Below are 19706 nucleotides of genomic sequence, written 5' to 3'. Positions count from 1 at the left end.
ATAGCACCCGCCTGTTAGCTTATTCACTTGTGGGATGTACCAAACAGGTTTTTAATGAGCAGTCCAAAATTATTTTTGCCACCTGTCCCATCTTTTTTGGAACCTGTTGCAGACATAACATTCTAAGTTAATGATTATTTGCTAAAATAAAAATTCAACACGATATAAATACAGTTGAGTTGAGTATATATCTTGTCTTTGTAGCGTATTCAATTAAATATAGGTTGAACGTGATTTGCAAATGAGTGTATTCTGTTTCTATTGATGCTGAACAGAACATTACAACTTTATTGCAATTGGGTTTGTACTTGACCCTGCTGTTTCGACCACACTAATAAATGGACTTACATTAGGCACAGTGAGAGAACATAAAACTGCCCCTGAAACGTAATTTTCTACGCATTTGTTTTTTTTTGCTCTTCATGTTGAGTCTGTAGCTGCACGTGTTAGTCTGTTTAGGCTAGTAAAGCAACCGAGGAGCTCAACGAAAAGTGCCCTCATGTCCAGCACATCCTTTTGCAACAAAAATGTCTGTCATCCAGACGTCTATTGAAAGAATATAAAGTAGGCCTCTGTAAATTCTGGCAAGTGTTTTGATGGTTGCTGCTGTCTGGATGTGAGGAGCATGTGGGCGTTTTGCATGATCCCACAGCTGTGGTGATGTCAGCGTGACATGCGGCCTCTGCACTCCCTCAGACACAGTTGATTCATTTGATAGAGTTAAGTATCATTTTCATGCTATCCATTGAAATGGTACCTCTTCCCCCTGTTGTGTGTAGTGTGCCCCATTTGTAAATTGATTTTCAATGCATTCCCCATTGTTTAATCATGATTACAAATGGGACTTAAACATGAAAGCAGGCATTGTCACCTGGCGCAAATTGCTCAATAGCAGTAATGACGTCTATTGGCATCCTCCAATGAAATGCTCAATTGCTAATAGCTGGAATTTTGAGATTTCCTTGCGAAGGGATGGTCAGCTGCTGTAGCAGTTTCCCCCAATTGGGCAAAGGTCATTGTGGTTGTCATATCATCAGCAGGGAACCGAGTGAGAAGAGTGTTTTCCTTACCAAACTTTGCACATACCTCATGCTGTGCTTACTTGGTTCCGAAAGAAATGGCGGTCAGGGGCAACTTTCAAGCTCACCACATTCCTTTCACTGGTCTTTCACCGCTCTATAAATAGCCTGCATGTCCATACACCATATGCCTACACAACTATGTTAGGGAGCACATTAACAATACCTGCCACCTCTGCGACCATTGGTGTGGTCACTTTTGCCCATGTCCCTATAATAATGCTTTTATTTCAGTATTCACAGCTGTGTGGCTTACAACTGCTCTGTAATTCCTTTGGCAACAGTATGGCAAAACTTCCATATGCCAAACCTCCCACATGGATGTTGGGATATAATTATGAGCCCCTAAGTGCTAACTATGTGCAGACACATGCGTAGGTGTCTGATTAAATTTGTGTCTATTGTAGGGGACCTTTCAGTGTGGTACGCCGCTGCATCAACAGGGACACGGGGCAGCAGTTTGCTGTGAAGATCGTCGATGTGGCCAGCTTCACCTCCAGCCCCGGCCTCAGCACTGAAGGTGAGAAAGGGTGCAGACCAGAGGCGATTGCTCTAAGACTGCAAGGGAAGCTCAGCTTCCCCTAAAATGTCAAAAAAATAAGTGATCAAATATATGTGTGTACATACAATTGTGTGTACATGTCATTGACTAAATATGCGCTACAACGCGCTCAACTTTTGTTCCTAACAGCTTCTTATTACTGGTTACGACGCGACAGCTTCACTGTGCTTTAAACTGTGTGGACGCTGAGCGTCTACAGCGCGGACGCTGGGCGTCGAGAGAGCTCAGGGTAGGTTGTCCCAATGCATTGAAAGGAAACGAGTCATTGGATAAATGCTGTTTTTGTCCCGCCCGTCGGACGCTCAGCGTCTCTGGGAGTCCATGGACAGTGGGCGTGTATCGGCCCGCCCGGACGCTGAGCTTTTCTGCATGATGATTGGATGATCTGTCTGAGGCTGTACAGTGAAACTCCTCTTCAACGAAATCATGTTTGCAGCAAGAAAATTTTCACAACAGGGGGTTTTTCACCGTAGCAAATTTGATCTCAGATGTAAACACACACAAACACAAACGTATGTGTACACGCACACACAATCGTATGTGTACTCTTTTATTTTATTCCAATAGTGCACAAGTATGAGCACACACTTATTTGACACTTCATATTGTCAGTGTAGAAAGAAAAAAAGGGGAAGAAATTGCGAAATTTACGATCAGCATTCACTTTCACTTACATCAATTTCTTAGATAATGTTTTTTATTTTGCTTCCTCCGTCTTTCATTTAGATCACTTTTACCCTCTCTTCCAGCGTCAGAGCGCTTCTTGTCTTAGCTGCTTGACATCCAAAGGTCCGTTTTGTAGCCATTTTAGCAATGCAACGTCCATGCTGCGTCTGAATCTAACAATAACAGATACTTCCTGGAAGTCTCACTGTCTCCACTATCTCACTGTCTCTAACTCGACCTCCCCTCGATCGCCACCCAAGACAGCGTTGCTCGGCTGATGTCATGCAATGAACTTTTAACCCAGCCACGGGACGCTTCGTCGTCCTCGATGGCCATAGTTAGCGCGATGGAACTCGCCCTCTCTCGAATTAGCGCTCCAGTTAACGTAAGGTTTTTAGCATGATAACAAGTAAAGCATTCAAGGAAACGTTCGTTTATTTGCATGTCCGTTGAGCCATAAGCAATTCACTCTGAGCAGCTAATCGGATGCATTCCACGGATCTAGCTACAATATCTACACACATAGACAGTGAGGTCCCTCTTGGCCAATCGGAGGCCAGGATGATGCTCGGTAAGCCAATGGCAGAGCAGCTATGAGTATGTTGCGTTCAGGAAACTCGCAGCTGTGTAAACCAGTGTGGTGGTTGCTGTTGCCGCTTCCGAACGAAGCAGTAGAGGTCACTGTTAGATTAGACTTCATTGTAGTGAATCTTTTCGTGAGGCTAGAGCAGAGAAAATGATTTTGTATAACGCAACAGGGTTTTTTTTCGTCGTATGGGGGGCAGGAGAATGGGAATGGCGTTAATGCATGAAGATTTTTTCACATTAGGGGGTATTTTCGCCCATGTAGGTTTCGTTTGAGGATTTTCGCTGCATCTCTTTTTGATTGACAGCAAAATGAGCCAATCACCGATCTTTTGGTGTAGGCATCTGTGAGAGCATTTTTCAATTCTCATTCTGTTCTGAGTTGAACTGGAGACTTCTTCTAATCATTTTAGCGACACTCTCTTTGTTGAAAACGACTAGCAACCGATTAATATTTTATTTCTGGTGTGTTTTGTTGTAGTTGCTTGTGTTAGCAGACTGATTTATATCACCACAGTTAAGACCTTGGAAAAGACGCTTCGCTTTGTTGGTATGACAGGGTCACAGATCAAATTTTTGAAAAGGAACGGAGAGTAGAATTCACGTATAAGTAAATGGACACATTTTATAATGTAGGCCGAAATTGAGCTTCCCCTCCTTGACAGACCAGCATCCGCCACTGGTGCAGACATCGTTGCCATTGTTGTGCCTAAACCTTGAGCCTTGTGCATGTGGAACATCAGATGGGCAGGGTAAAACCTCTCTGCACACAAGGGCGCTGAATAATTTGCCAGAAATTACACTTTCAATGCCCAATCTGAATTTTGCCTGCGTGTGTATCTGGTCGGCTTCAGGGGCAGGACCTAATTTATGTGGTTGCATGCATGTTTCGATCACATGTGAGAAGCCAGTGAGAACATCAAGAGAGGAAATGAGCCCCAGGAGGAGAACCGCTTAGTCTCTTGTGACTTAGTGCTTCTCAAGTCCAAAACGGACACAAATCTTCTCAAATTGGATTCTATTGTCATGATCCGAAAGCCCACCACACACCGAGCGACATGGTCAAAACTGGTTTATTTGAGTGGCTGCCGGTCAGCCACTGCTTTTGGTAAAATTCAAAATTTGAATCGTTTGTGTACTGAATTGCAATGCTGCGGGGCTCACAGGCCTTCAGAAATACAATAGATCTTTATTTATTTTATATATTGATTTCTTTCTTTTTACTATTTTATCTACCTTATTTTCTGTCAAATTATTACTGTATATGTTTTATGTTCAATAAACAAACCAAACAAACAAACACTTTATATGGTGCCTTCACAGCATCTGCAGCTATAACAAAGCACTTTACAGAACTCAACTCAACTGTATTTATAGAGCACTTTCAGACAGCCATCGCTGCATACAAAGTGCTGTACATGGAGCAACTAACATATACAACAGTAAAGCAACAAATCGGTAACAAAGACGGTAGAAAGCACTGAACAGCAAAACCAAGAACAAATCTGTCATGTTGAGTCAAATGGCAAAGAATAAAAGTGAGTTTTGAGGCGGGTTAACAGTTAACATAAAATAACAAAATTTGGTCGAATAACAAAACACATAAGACGTGGACAGTCATGCAGTCATTTGCGTCAAGACAACTTTCCCGGTGCATTGAATCAATTACGAGACTGTTCTGTTTGTCTGAGAGGATGTTTTGCCTCTCATCCATGCGGGCTTCATCAGTTCATTCTCCAAGGTTTTGTTCGGACTGCACTGATTTGGTGTGGGGAAAAGCCAACTATTTATGTTCCAAATTGGAGGCACGCTCCAACCACGAATGGTATCATTCTTTTGAAATGCAAAGCAACAATTGTTGAGATGCATTGCAGAGAGGCATCTGTCTGTCACCAAGGGTCATTGAATGGAAACTCACTTATCAATATTTCATTCAGTTGTAAAAAAAAAAAAAAAAAAAAGTATTGGAGCTGACTCAACAACTGGCTTAAGTGTCACCCCCCAAACTTTCTCTGGAGAAAAGGAAAGCTGTGACATTGCTGAGCAAGGAAACATCACAAGCTTGAAATCAGATAAGGGGAGATGCAAACTAATTCTTCACACAGTAGACTACCATTACAAGGTACTCACACTTATCAAAACGATGCCACCACACATGAAAGACTCAAAGAGACCCAACCCATGGATCCAAGATCAAAATAACGTAGTACTTACAAATAGGGATATTGCGATCAGGGTTTTAAACTGCCATTACCAATCATCCATGAGTGTGATCGGCTGATACCGATCATATGGATTTGGTATAAAATCTTCAAGTTTAGAGCTGGTAGTATTTTTCTGAATAAATCGATTAATCAGTACTGCCATATTGAATTTGCAATTTGGAGTTTGGATCCAATGGGGGAAAATCAATCTTTGGGCAAACTTTGTGTGGCACAAATACATGTAATTAATGAAGGACATTCAACCTGTTTGTGTGTGAAATTGTCATATCTAAATGCGAACATTTGTCACCTTTTTTTCTTTGAACATACCGTTAGTTTACCTTTTGTGTGAAATTCTGACATCCATGTAAATTCCTCAACGTCACTGGCGATGTGTCGTACATTGCTGGTCAAAATTAATGGAATGTAGAGACAGTAACATGTCTATACTTATTTTCTTCTTACCAGAACAATTGCATATGTAGGGTGATCGGTTGGCGTGTAGAGGCTTTGATCGAATTCACCGATCCCGCACTTTTTCACAAATATCAAGTGATTAATGGCCACCGATTGATCGGGGCATCCCTACATAAAAACATGAGGGGTGGAGGAAAACCATGGGGCCCCTGATTGGCCCGTGCTCCCTATTTTTGTTACCCCCGATTGGGACCATTTTGGGCTGGTTAAAACTTCTTCCACAATATAGCAGAACCTTTCAGTCTGCTGAAAATACAGAGAGGAGCACCTCTCAGACCCATTGACTGCAGCATCAACTCCATTGCATTATGAAGTATGTCGCTAACGTCTTTGCAGCTTTGGTTGGCGATACACCACACCAGGTCCATAACTCTATGGACTTTAAGAATGTCAGAGACCTAAAGTGGTTTCATTTGATGTTACTTCTTTTTTCACATGGATTCCAACCCAGGATCCAGTGGTAATTTGTGAGGCAACGACTACTGCTTGTCGGGCTGCCACAAACGATTATTGTGCTCGTCAACTAATCACCAACAGTAGTCGCGATTAGCTGACTAATCGAATCACATGTAATTGGCGGCATATTGCACCACCAAACAGATACTCAAATGTAACCGAGCCATCATTATTTTATAGCCTGAATTTCTTAAGGCAGGGTTGTAAAACTATTTTTGTCACGGGCCACACCTTGGAGGGCCGTTATGACTGTACACTATACAGTACAAAGAAGTCAAGAATAATGGTTTATTCAAGTATTTTTTTAAGTTACTGTACTGAGGGGTTTCCTAACAAGAAAATCCTTACAATAGCTCTCTTTTTGACTCCATATGAGAATTAGAAATTGTGGTGCAGATCCAGTATTAGCAAGCATCATGGAAGTTAACATTTTTGATTTGCTTTCACGGGGCTCATAAAATGAGGTGGCGGGCCAGATCTGACCTTGACCCCTGTGTGTTACGGTACGTAGAAATTAACAATAAAGACAATGAAGACTTTCGTACTTAAAAATGGTAAGTTGGATACTGGTCTGTATGTATTAAAAACAATGTGGTCAAAACTGCTCTTCTTCAGAAGGGGCTTCACCACCGCCGTTTTAAAGGTGGTTGGGAAGACACCAATCTGAAGAGAGCATTTGACTACCGGTACATTTAAAATCAGTAAAATGTCTTTATAAGTGACATGTGAAGTGTGTCTAAAAGGCAAATTGTTGGATTTACCTGGGAGAAAACTCGGCCAAGTGTCTTTGCATCAACCAGGGCACCTTCCAGTGTTTCTTTCCTCAGGTAAAAATGATTATGCCGGTTTCTTGAAACTTACATTTTGACGAACTAAAAGACTGAATCTTGTGTCTTCCATTTTACTCGAGGAGTCTTCTGCAAAGTCTTCACAGCGAGCATCTGTTGGTGACTCTGGGGATTTTTTTTTTTTAAAGTTGGAGCTGGTTAATAGATCCATGGTGGAGAAAAGAAATCTGGGGCTGTTTTTATTGACTGATAAATCAGATATCCTGGTCTAACTATTTTAAGTTACATAGGTTATAATTATTCAGAACATTTTCAATAATGGATTTGACCTAATGGCTTAAATTGTGCTTCGACTGAGTGTGTTTATATTTGTAAAAATTGACTTGCTTTGTGACTGCTCACAATGTCTTGAGTCTCTTGATTTATAAGTGATCGATGAGTGATTCGAACCAAGACTCAAAGCACCTTTTGTCTCATTTGTCAGATCTGAAGAGAGAGGCCAGCATCTGCCATATGCTGAAACATGCGCACATCGTGGAGTTGCTGGAAACTTACAGCTCAGATGGCATGCTTTACATGGTGTTTGAATTGTAAGTGCATGTATCTCACCCACAGCCTGTGAAATATTCCATAATTAGCTGCTGGAGTATCTAGAAGATGAATTTAGACCTTTGGCAAGCAACTACTTTAATTGCTCGCCCACATTAGAGGGTGAGGCGGAAGTGGACTAACATTTCTGTTCCAATTCCACTTCCACAGAAAAAAAATCCTGTCCCAGTCCCGGATCATCGTTTAAAAGAAATAAATTAATAAATAAAAAGCCCTGAACCATTCCGCTCTCGTTGAATCCAAATCCCACTCCCGTCCAGCTCCCATTCAGAATGACTCCCACTCTCATTTTGGAGGTCAGCGACTTTAATCAAAAATGACTGCGCACCTGTACAGTGGTACCTCTACTTACGAAATTAATTGGTTCTGGAAGAAATTTCGTACCTAGAAAAATTTGTAAGTAGAGATGCATTTTCCATGTAAATGCCCTAATCTGTTCCAAGCCCCCCAAAATTCAGGCATAAATGTTTTCTAAAGCATAAAAATGCATCAAGAGATGGAACAAATACATGTTACAATTAGATTGCACAATAAATGAGAGTTGTGCATAATGTAAAAAATAAAGAATAAAAATGATGGTCATTTAACTTTAAACTGTGTCCTCATCGTTTTTTGCCCTCTTTAGTTCATGTTCTCTCTCAGAAATGGCGTTTGTAAAGACCTGATCCAAGGGCATTTGCTTTTTTCGGTTTTGAACAAACCTTTGAAAATGTCCAAGGCAAACATCAGCATAGTGAGCGATCGACCGACTGGTGAACACTTTTTCCGGGTGATTCACATTTACGTAAAATTATCGGGACCTCGTGGCCCGAGGGGCGATTGACGAGGATTCTCCATCGACATATCTATCTATCGACACACATCGACACATTTGGTAGAGGTCCATCTTAGACAATGGGATGCCAGGATGATGCTCGGGAATAGCCAATGGCAGAGCAGCTATAAGTATGTTGCGTTCAGGAAACTCGGAGCTGCGACTTGCAGCCCATACTGTATTTTTACCTTTTGTATCTTGAAATTTCTTTCATAACAAGAGGCAATATTTTACTTTTGAGACATTTCGTAACTTGAACATTTCGTATGAAGAGACTTTCGTGAGTAGAGTTACCACTGTATATTTTTTTGCCCCTACTGTATAATCGCAGTCCCATCTGCTCTTGTGAACTTTTTATCCCGTATTGTCTCAATCCCGTGACTAAAGATAACGTTTACTCCGATCCAGTGGGCGTCCCACAGGATTCCCGAAAAATGTCAACCTCTAACCCACATCCTTTGTGTGTGAAGAGTTAATATTGGTACACAGTATTTGTTCTTACATACCCACCAGGATGTCTGGTATAGTTGCATAATAATAATAAATAATTGAGGGAATTCTAAACGCTCAGCATAAAAGTGAATTAAAATCACTATACTGCTGCAGTATAACTTCCAATGTGATACAGAGTTAATTAGTTGCCTTATTGCACTCGACCTTGAGAATGCACTCTCTATGATGTAGCTCGTCTTCTGCATTCTGTTCAGAACGCTTTTTGGATCTATATAGTTGCTTCAAGCCAAAATGTAACCACATTATCCTCTTACTTCTAGTATGGATGGAGCTGACCTCTGTTTTGAAATTGTGAAGAGAGCTGACGCTGGGTTTGTGTACAGTGAGGCTGTGGCCAGGTAAGACGCCCATCATCTGAGTTCTCTTTTAAGGGCTGCTGCACACGACCCAATGATTCCAAATCTGACTAGGACCCGATCATGAGTACTGCTGTGTTTCTATCACTTGGCGGACTGTGGTGGGCGGTTGTGTCTTGCTTGCTCTCTTTTAATGTGATAATTGATTTATTTATTTTTTTTGCCTGTGTGAAAGTTTTTGTGCAACTTTGATTGGTTATAATTTGTGACGTCACCACATTGTACAACCGCAACCTACAACAGATATATATATATATTTTTACTTAAATAAGACTTTATATTCACTTTTTTCACAATTTACAGCCCAGTTTCCACCCTCTTTTTTGTTGCCTGTTTTTATGGGGCAGTTCAATTTTTGTTGTTGTTGTTGTTTGTTTTTGTTGTTTGTTTTTGCTGATTTTGTTCACACTGAGTCTTAAAGAGCAAACACACATGCAATTCTGTATAAAGGCCTTAAAAGCACTATTCCATTTTCACAGCACTGCTTAATTATGCTTGTCTATTAGTGTGGCATTTAATTATACTGTACTTTTGTATTAGTGTGCAAAACCGCACAAATTCCAGTGTTGTGAACATTTGCCTGGTTAATTTTCCACTTGATGGATGGGCAAGCACTTGAGAGACACAACTATTTGTATTTTAAAAAGTCATTTTTTTCATCATGTAACCACTTTAAAGTTTGACTAATTTGCAGATGGTGTTAATCTTTTTTTTTTTCCTCGCAGCCATTACATGAGGCAAATTTTGGAGGCACTTCGCTACTGCCACGACAACAATGTAATACACCGTGATGTCAAGGTGAGCTAGCCGACATCTCTCTTTCCACTACACGAGCTACATGTACATCCAGAAATTAATCAGGTTACTGCCATATTGAAATTGCAGTTTGGAGTTGGTATCCAATGGGGAAAAATCTATCTTTGGGCAAACTCTCTTCCTTTGAACGCTAGGTGGTGATGATACTGCTCTCAAATGGTTTAAATGTCGATTTGTTTTACACTTAAGAGGTTGCTTGAAACATTGAATGCTGTTGCTGTAAATTAAGAGCGCGCGAGGAAGGTAGCTCCGTTGTTCAGTTCATGGAAATGTCCATCCCAAAGAAGCGTGGTTTCCAATCAGTCGTCTGGGGTTTGAATACCACTTTTTAAAATTAAAACATGGTCAGATTATAGTATTAACATTTTAAAGTTTGGTTTCAATCGATATAAGGCAGGGGCGTAGCCAGGAATGTGCAATTATTATTAAATTAATTATTATACATGCGCTCCAGAAATTAATGTTACGATTTTATAATAAAAGCTACAAACAACTATCAGCACATGTTACATAGACGTAACTGATTCATTTGTTTTTGGGGGGGGGGTGTATGCCGACTGTGTTTCTGTTTGCTGATGTATTATTTTCGCTATCGACACTCGTCAATTTACCTGCTAACTTGTTGTTTATAGCCAGTTGCTCTCTGCTTCAATGCAGTCAGTTCCAGCCAGAGATCTGTGAAAAGTGTTCTTAACACTTAAGCACTTTTTGTGGTGTTTGGTGACACAGCAGTAGCTATTAGCATGGGCTTCTTTTGTTCTCTAATGGCAGTGCACACCATTATTATCCGTCAGTGACTCTGGGAAATTATGCATGGTAATATCGAGCCAGTTAAGCTAGTCCAAATAAAGGTGTCATTTGTTGTATGATAGTAATGGTGTGCGTGCCGTTTAAAAGCTCAACTAGATTATTAAAATGGACGCTTGATATATGATATGTGGATCTTAGATTTTAGCCCCACATACCTTGGTTTTAATGACAGAGTTTGCATTGCTGGCCACCTTCATCATGTGAAGGTGGTAAACTGCACATGTAACATCTTGTAATTGTTAAGCTGTTCTGAAGTGCACACACTTCGACCAATGTTGTTGTTGTTTTTTTTGCCAATTATTGGTCTCTGGCTTTGTGATCAATTTTTTTTCATGAATGTCCCTTTTCCTTTCTTGCATTCTAACGTGATGTCTTTTACTACAAAGTCTCTGATACATCCACAATGGAAAGTTTACTCACTCCTAACATGGCAGATATTTGCATGACGGAGTGCGGCATGACAACACAGTGGGGTGGCAGTGCTCTGTAAGGACTTGGGCTTTGGAGCCAGAATCAAGTCCTGCCACGGTCACAGTTTTAAAATGGCTTTTAGTTGTTGGAGAGACGCTCGTCTGCTTCCTGGCGACTGTTGAGGTGCCCTTGAGAAAGGCACCATCTCCACTCTGCCACTTCATGAGGTGCAGCACTGTTTGTCCTCCCCTTTCACTCGGACATCTCATCTCATGTGTGATTTGGTTCTGTGTGTGGTGTGTAACACAATGAGTACGTTGAATTTCCCCAAAAAGAATTATTATGAGTACAATAAGTTAAAAATGCAAATAATAGTTTGAGAGTCCCTGTTATGAACAGCTGATTTGTTAGTGGTTGGTACTCAAAATGTTGCACAATTGATAAAAATAGAAAAAGTGCACACTGAACTGTAGATTTTTTTTAATGTTATTGTTGACTAAATCACAAAATAATGTTACTGTGTTCAGCAAATTTTAGTGACACTTATACAGTACAAAGTCTCCACAATTAGCAGTTCATGAAAGCAATACAGTACAATTTAATGGCTCATATAAGTACATTTAAATTGATATGGAACACATTTGAGCTTTTAACATGTTGGCATTATCCTTGACAAGTGTTCCAGCTTCATAAATGCCCCCTTTGGAAAATTAAATTCCCACCCCTGATCTACAATGGTGTACAAAAAAGGGCTCATAACTACAAGAACCAATGCACAATTATCATGCGCGGGCAGGAAAAGTATCGAACAGTTCAAGTTACCCCGAATTTGGTAGGCCTTCTTCTGGTCACCAGATTAGGCATCCAACTTGTGCAACAAGCACAAGGGGTCCAGATGGAGCAGTTTTGAATCCGTCACTGAAATAGCACAGCAGGCATCCAACCACACATTTATTGGTGTTGGTATCTGATTCATTGCTTTCTTAAAACTCAGTGCTTTAAGGATGCCAATTTTTCAGCATGTGGATTAAATTGACCGATACATTCAAACAGAAAGGTCAAAACCAGTTGGGAAGATTCAGTCCACAGTTTTTGTTAACGCCAAAGGTACTGAAGGCCTTCGGAACTCTGTTGTCGAGCTGTTGGATGTGGCTTCATTTTGGAAGAGAGGCCGATTGCCAAGTCGTTTTTCGAGCACATGGAGGGCAGTTTTGCGCACTGAGCCTGATAAAAGAAAGTACATGATCGGATCCAAGCAGCTGTTAAAGGCAGAAAACAACAACATGACCTCATTGGTGTGATCTACCACACGCAAGTAGTCACAGGATGCTGTGGCATTAAGCTGGGCGAGAATGTAGATGGGCCGGAAGGTGTGGTACGGAACAAAGCAAAGTATGAACAGGAAGAGGACAAAGAAGGACTTCTTTGCAGTACGTTCATATCTTAGTGCATTGGGAAGTTCTGGCTTGTCCCGTGACACTTTTATTAACCGGTAGGCGATCTTGGCATAGGACACCGCGAGCATGAGGAAGACAAACCAAAACAATATGACCAGTACAACATTAAAGTAGGCTTTCCCCCTGGCAAATTGCCGCCGCTTGAATTGGAAACATTTGTATTTGTTCTCTTTGTCCTCCGCCGTAGCAATCATGGGAACCAGTGCCACCAGAGACAGGCCCCATAGCGCTCCACATGCCACCCAACTCCACGGCAAACTGCAACCGCACAGCCGCAGCCCCAAGCGTCTCCTCTCCCTGCGCTTTCCTTTGAGCCTCAAGTAGCGATCCAGGCTGATGAGCCCCAGTAGCATGATGCTGATGTACATGTTCATATAGAAGAGATTCCCCACTAGCTTGCAGGCGACATGTCCCAGTAGCCAGCGGTTTCCCATCACGTGGTAGAAGATTCGGAAGGGGAGACATGCCAAAAGCACCAAGTCCGCCACTGCACAGTTGATGAGGAACACAAACACAGAGTTGCGGCTGGCGTGAACAAAAACAAAGACCCACAAGGCAAAGAGGTTACCCGCTAAGCCGAGGAGGAACAATAGGGAATAGACAACAGCTAGAGGCAGACGGAAAGCCGCATCATCTAGTGAGCAACTAGTTGTGTCAGGAGTGACCACAGAGGAGATCAGCATAGTGGGTGTGGGAGGAGATGTGGCTGAGAGCGAGAACACAGAAATGTGAGCAACAACAGTGTTGACCGAAGTTGGTGACCACGCAGCGGAGCTGTTCATTTTGTTTGAAGCTTGGTGTCCTCGGGGTAGACCGGTTTCTGAGGAAATCAAACATAATGGTTTGATATAAGAACAAAGGAATCAATAAAATAGTTTCAACATCTACTTCCACAGTGGCAAAGGTTAAGACAGATGTTTGAATCTCCGTTCGAACCTTTTTGTATGGGGTTTGTATTGTCTCACTCTTTTTCCCCATTTAAAATGAATGGAAATGTAAAAAAAGTAAAATAGAAGGGTGGTTGGGGTGTGGTGTTGATGTATATTCGCGGTTGAAAACTAATCCGCGACTGCAAGGGTGTCAAAGACACAGGCCACATTTTAGGTACCATTTTCCTTGGAGGGCCATTATTCAATTCAATTCAATTGTATTTATAGAGCAGTTTCGAACAGCCATCGCTGCATACAAAGTGCTGTACATGGAGCAATTTAACATATACAATAAACAGTAAAACAAATCGGTAACAAAGACGGTAGAAAGTAGTGATGGGGTCCATGAGGCCTCATGAGGCGTGTTGACACAATGACACACTGTGTTGATACTGTACTGATACTGTGTCGCTGACCACTGCCACCTGCTGGACCTTCAAAATCCCTGCATCCAACCCACTTGACAGACTGAACAAACTGATTTGATGATGACGGGTATACAATGCACTACCTCACTCTACCCACAATAGCCACAAGCGCCATTGTTTATGTTGTTGTTTATGCTGTTTATATTGTTTATGTTGTCTATACTGTTCAGATTACATGTCTTTTTTATACAGTGTAGCTGCTATCCTTTCTTAGCTGTGTGTTTAATGCACAGCATGTTTGCATGCATATATTCACTGAGGATTGAGAGGAAGAAATTTCATCTATGCTGCATGTCATACATAAAGCATATTTGACAATAAAGATGACATTGACCCTTGACAATATCATTCACATCCATGCATTCATATTGTATCATTCAATGTGTTTCAATAATGTGAAAATCATGTGAATGAGGATGCTTGTGGGCTTTGTCTTCACAAATTTTGATTTAGAAAAATAAGATGCTCCAGTGTTTTAAATTTCAGTCTGTTGCGTTTAATGCATGCTATTTCCCCTGTTGTGGAGAACACACACACACAATGGAATAAGACATGTCAAAAATCCGAGAGGCACTTGGTGAGACAAGGAGATTTTAATAAATACCTTATTCTCCAAAAGGAGATCAAAATGGCTCTACACGGCGGACAATTTGTATTTGTCCGGAAGCTGCTCCATAATATGCACGTACTGTAGCAACGTCACTCGAGTGAAGCGCGTCTCAGCAGTCTATAGTCTGCTGCTCTCTGCTGTGAGCGCGAGCACGTACTCGCGGCGCCGACCCAACCCACGCCACATATTAAGCTTTGAACTACGACAACAGCTAAGCTAGCCTAGCCGATGTAATGGTCAGCAGACAAGGTTTACGTTTTATGTGACTTTTAAAAACAACGTGGCAGAGTCATCAAACATGCGGTGTGCTCACTCGCAGTCACTTTCTGGAACTCCCCCTTATAGGCGGGACCTCTCAATCAACTGGAGTATGACGTACAGTACAAACGTTCATAAAGTACTTCTCATATAATAATAGCCTATGATATGACAGCCGACATGACGCTCGAAGTCAGACGGACACATTTTTTCTGATAATCAGTGTGTTTCCCGTATTGCCCAAACATATATTTTTATTCGAGCGAGGGTGAGGTCTGGCTTGTTTCGGCAGTCGGCGTCGTGTCGCCAGACGCACTTCCTTAGATACACTGTGCGGGCTTTTGCTGCGTCAACGCCCCCTGCACTGAGTCGACGCCCCCTGGACTAAGTGGCGCAACCTGGACTGTGCCAAGCAGCCGATGCAGTCTAAACTGCGCCGGTGCAGTTCATGTGTCAATTAGCAGCCTGGACTGTGTCGACACAGCCGATGCAGTCTAAACTGTGCCGGTGCAGTTCATGTGTCAATTAGCAGCCTGGACTGTGTCAACGCAGCCGATGCAGTCTAAACTGCACCGGTGCAGTTCACGTGTCAATCACGTGACGTAATGAAGCAGCACATGCACCGACACGTGGTTTGCTCTGTGAGCCCGGCGCATGCGTCAACGCATCGGTGTCGCTGGACCCATCACTAGTAGAAAGCACCGAACAGTAAAACCAAGAACAAATCTAAAGGGGTGTTCACACGGCAAGATTTGGTCCGGTGCTACGCCGGGGCTGCCCCAGTAGAGCGTTCACACGTGCTAATTAGCTCCGGCGTAGCCCCGGAAAACAGCTTACACCGGACCAAATTTGATCCACCTCAGGGAGGTGGTTTAAAAATTTGCTCCGGAGCAAATGCTCGTTTGCGAAGCAGCACCGATGTAAATTTGCATGTGTGAACGCAACTGGGTTAAATTTGCTCCAGAGCAAATGCCTGTGAAGAGTACGTACGGCGAAAATGCGTAGCTTTCGTGCTCTGTCGGACTTTCGTCATGTGTTTGTTTAATAACGACACAAGACTTGGCTGGTAACATCTTTCCTTTTGTAAGAGACTGGACTGTCTCGGAGTTGTTTATGTAGTTTGTTCCTTTGTTGTGTGTTCACAACCCCCAGCCCCCCATATAATTTATTTTGTGATTTCCTCTCTTGATTTTCTGTTTGGCGCATTACGTGTTTGCTTTTCTGAGTGTCATTGAAGTCATCATTGATTTACGTTTTCGGGGGCGGTCACTCTCGAGCAGAAGGCACGGAGACCGAGAAGGAGAAGGACGTACCTGTCCATTAGTCGCTTGAGTTGTGTATACGTTTTAAAAAGAACCAACACGACAGCTCATTTGTTTTCTGTCGTTTTGCTCCGCTGCAGAAACTGCGGTGTGAACGCAAGTAGGGCTGCACGACGCTGTGCCGGAGTTAACACGCTCAGCGGCTTTGTACGTGTGAACGCTCCACACAATTTGCTGCGGTGCAAAATATATCGCAACAAAATACATCGGTGCAGCGCCGGAGCAAATGTGTGCCGTGTGAACACCCCTTAAGTCATGCTGAGTCGAATGCCAAAGAATACAAGTGAGTTTTGAGGAGGGATTTGAAGATGGGCAGCGAGGAGGCTTGCCGAATGTTCAGTGGGAGGTCATTCCAGAGAGAGGGACCAGCAACAGAAAAGGCGTGATCCCCTCTGAGCCTCAGTTTAGTTCTTGGTACTTCTAATAATGTCTGGTCCACAGACCTGAGGCGCCGGGCAGATGTGTAGGGGCGGATGAGCTCAGAGAGGTAAGGTGGCGCGAGATTATTCAGAGATTTGAAAACAAATAAGAGGATCTTGAAAATAACTCTAAAATGTATGGTGAAGGGATGCCAGAGTAGGAGTTATGGGCTCCCTCTTATAAGTACCAGTCAAGAGGCTTTATATAATTGAAATCATATAAAGAAGTCAAGAATCATAGTTTAGGGAACTATTGTTTAAGTGATTGTAATGGGGTGTTTGGCAACAGAAAAATGCTTTCTCTCTCTTATTACAAATGAGAATTTGACATTTTGGTACATATTTTAGCAAGCTTCATGGCATTTGCCATGTTTCATTTGCTTTTGCAGGCCACATAAAATAATGTGGCGGGCCAGATCTGGCCCCCGGGCCTTGACTTTGACACCCGTGCGCAACTGGCAAGGGTTCCCAACCTTTTTTTATAGATTTTTTTTTTGTCTTGCGAACGACCAAAACTTTTGAGTAAACCCTCATATGTGTTAATAATTCTCCAAAACTTGAAGGTATCCTGCTAACTGTTCATTGAATGAAAGTCATGTCATTTCGTCTGTTTGATTCGAAGATTCACTTCCCAGGCATTGTCTTGTTTTTAACAAAAAAACAAACCCAATGTTGCCTTGGAAATGGTAATATAAATCAAATAAATTAACCTAATGTTTTTTTTAAGTGCCTCTGTTATATATAACATATGTAACATTCACCACATAAAACTGAGCGCCTTTGCTTCAGTCCCCTTTAAACGAGCATTTAAACTTTCAATATCAGGAATGAAACACTTGGATGGAGTTGCACCAATATGGTTTAATTTCATCGCCGATTAATTTTAATCAGAGTTTTTAAATTAAGCTAAGCTCTGTTGGGTCATTTAAAATTAATCTTAGTTTGATAAAACTAAGATAAAACTCGGCGGTCCGGTAGTCAAGTGGTTAGCACGTCGACTTCACGGTGCAAACATATAAAGTTCAATTCCAGCTCCGGCCTCCCTGTGTGGAGTTTGCATGTTCTCCCGGGCCTGCGTGGGTCTTCTCCGGGTACTCCGGTTTCCTCCCACATTCCAAAAACATGCATGGCAGCCTGATTGAACACCCTAAATTGTCCCTAGGTGTGAGTGTGGGCGTGAATGGTTGTTCGTCTCTTTGTGCCCTGCGATTGGCTGGCAACCGGTTCAGGGTGTCCCCCGCCTACTGCCCGAAGACAGCTGGGATAGGCTCCAGAATCCCCCGCGACCCTACTGAGGATAAAGCGGTTTGGAAAATGAATGAATGAATTGATAAAACTCACTTCAATTAGATTTTAACTGAGTTTGAACTGATTTAAATCAATAGGGACATTTGTGAATCTTGAAATTTAAATGAATAATTGGTTATGCAATTAAAAGTGTGCTGTCAGGACCCCAAGACTATTTCAACGGGTGACTGTGCTTAGAGAGGAGGAGGAGGTTGTCTTTCAAAGCAATATGATTCACTGGCGGAGAAAATCATTCCCCTCATCCCGCAGCAGATGGAGCCATTTCATCATAAAATTCAGCATTGAGCCTGTCTCGCAATTTTCATTGAGGAGCTTCATTATTTTGCTCTATTCACCTCATGGTTAAAGTTAAACCTTCTCAATCGTCTGTGTAAAATTAATTCTCAATCACAGTTTGAACAGGAGTTTAAAGTTCTGGTACTACAGAATTACATTAACTTTGAGACTAAATATTTCACTAAGTTTTAAAGTTCATCGGTTTCATTTTAAACTAAGTTGGAAGTTTAGGGCGACAGAATTTCAATTTAAACCATGGTTTCATCTGGTTTTAGTGTTAAACCTTATTCGTGCAACCCAGCCTTAATAACGAATCAAATTCAGATCCCTGGAAACATTTTTACTTTTGCTTCATCAGTTATCTGAGCTCTAAGAGACACACGAGCTGACATGCGGCTGTTGTTATTATGGCGTGGTTGTGCTATAAGTTACTGTTTTCCCGGGAAAACAAGTTTCACCTTTTTATGCATTATGGAATGATTGACATTGTGGGGAAAGAAAATGTTAGGTTTTACTGTTGTACCATTTCGATGTACCACTGCTTGGGGAAACACTGGCCCATGGGCATGGAAGTGATCCAGTGGGGCAAATAAGTATTTAGTCAACCACCAATTGTGCAAGTTCTCCTACTTGAAAAGATTAGAGAGGCCTGTAATTGTCAACATGGGTAAAGCGCAACCATGAGGGACAGAATGTGGGGAAAAAACTCAGAAAATTACATTGTTTGATTTTTAAAGAATTTATTTGCAAATGAAAGTGAAAATAAGTGTTTGGTCAGCTACAAAGAAGAAAGATTTCTGGCTGTCAGAGGTCTAACGTCTTCTAATTCAAGCCAAAAATCAAACACACAAACTCTTTGCCGAGAAGCGAAGTCACTTGGTGGCTCATTTTTATTGCCCGCTGCTAGATGATGTTGTTTTCGTGCGGCACACATAAAGAGGGCTTCAACTCCCAGTCGGCTGAACATTCTTCCGACTGATGCCGAAACAAATACACTTAAAATTACATTTGAAACCGACCCCAAAGGCTCAAGTATTAAAGTAATTTCCAAAGATGAAAACAAAGGAAATTTCCGCTTCTTATTATAGTTGGTTTAGTATACGTAAAAATGTCGTTTCAGTGACTTCTTTTTTCCCCGCATTTTTTTTTTCTTCCAAATTTTATTTGTTAGTTCTTGTGGACCAAAATAACCTTGCACACATATCCTGTCCCCCACGCATCCTTTTACTGCGTAACACTTACCAGCCGTGCTTTACTTGCACTGTTGGGAAAGTCCAAAGCAACATGAGCGCGTTTAGGTCCCAAGTACGTTTCTCCAATCACCTTCAAACAAAACCAGAAGAAATTTGTGCAAACGTGACTGGAAAAAAAAAAAAATCTATGTTTTGCAATATGGACCTTTCACTTCACTTCACTCTCCCAGTGAGTTCTGCACTCGTCGCATCTTCTCTCCTCTTTGTGTCCGCCTGTCACTCTTGCTTCAATGACTGTGAAGTCAGACAGAGGGCTGTCTATGCCCCCCCGCCCCTTTTTCTTTTTTATAATGCTGCACA

At 41.9% G+C, this 19706-nt stretch overlaps 2 protein-coding genes across 13 annotated transcripts in view; one reads left to right on the top strand and one right to left on the bottom strand.

Moving 5' to 3' along the window:
* LOC147211534 (peripheral plasma membrane protein CASK-like) overlaps positions 1-19706 on the top strand; it is a 39879-nt gene that overhangs the window by 4386 nt on the left and 15787 nt on the right. For all 12 annotated transcript variants that reach the window (XM_086128251.1, XM_086128250.1, XM_086128255.1 and 9 more), the window contains exons 2-5: positions 1487-1599; positions 7302-7407; positions 9014-9091; positions 9835-9907. In XM_086128251.1, the coding sequence (XP_085984377.1) occupies positions 1487-1599; positions 7302-7407; positions 9014-9091; positions 9835-9907 (370 nt within the window). The remainder of the gene's footprint in view (positions 1-1486; positions 1600-7301; positions 7408-9013; positions 9092-9834; positions 9908-19706) is intronic.
* LOC147211535 (putative G protein-coupled receptor 34) lies at positions 11610-19632 on the bottom strand. The gene is made up of 3 exons (XM_086128263.1): positions 19552-19632; positions 19396-19476; positions 11610-13423 (listed from the first exon to the last, which is right to left on the bottom strand). The coding sequence occupies exon 3, from the start codon at positions 13383-13385 to the stop codon at positions 12225-12227; it is 1161 nt and encodes a 386-aa protein (XP_085984389.1). The 5' UTR covers positions 13386-13423; positions 19396-19476; positions 19552-19632; the 3' UTR covers positions 11610-12224.

This window comes from Hippocampus guttulatus, chromosome 1, assembly GCF_054856545.1.
Source record: "Hippocampus guttulatus isolate MCC_2025c chromosome 1, RoL_Hgut_1.0, whole genome shotgun sequence".
In the NCBI taxonomy this organism is placed as follows: domain Eukaryota; kingdom Metazoa; phylum Chordata; class Actinopteri; order Syngnathiformes; family Syngnathidae; genus Hippocampus; species Hippocampus guttulatus.
This window is presented reverse-complemented; position numbering and strand designations above follow the sequence as displayed.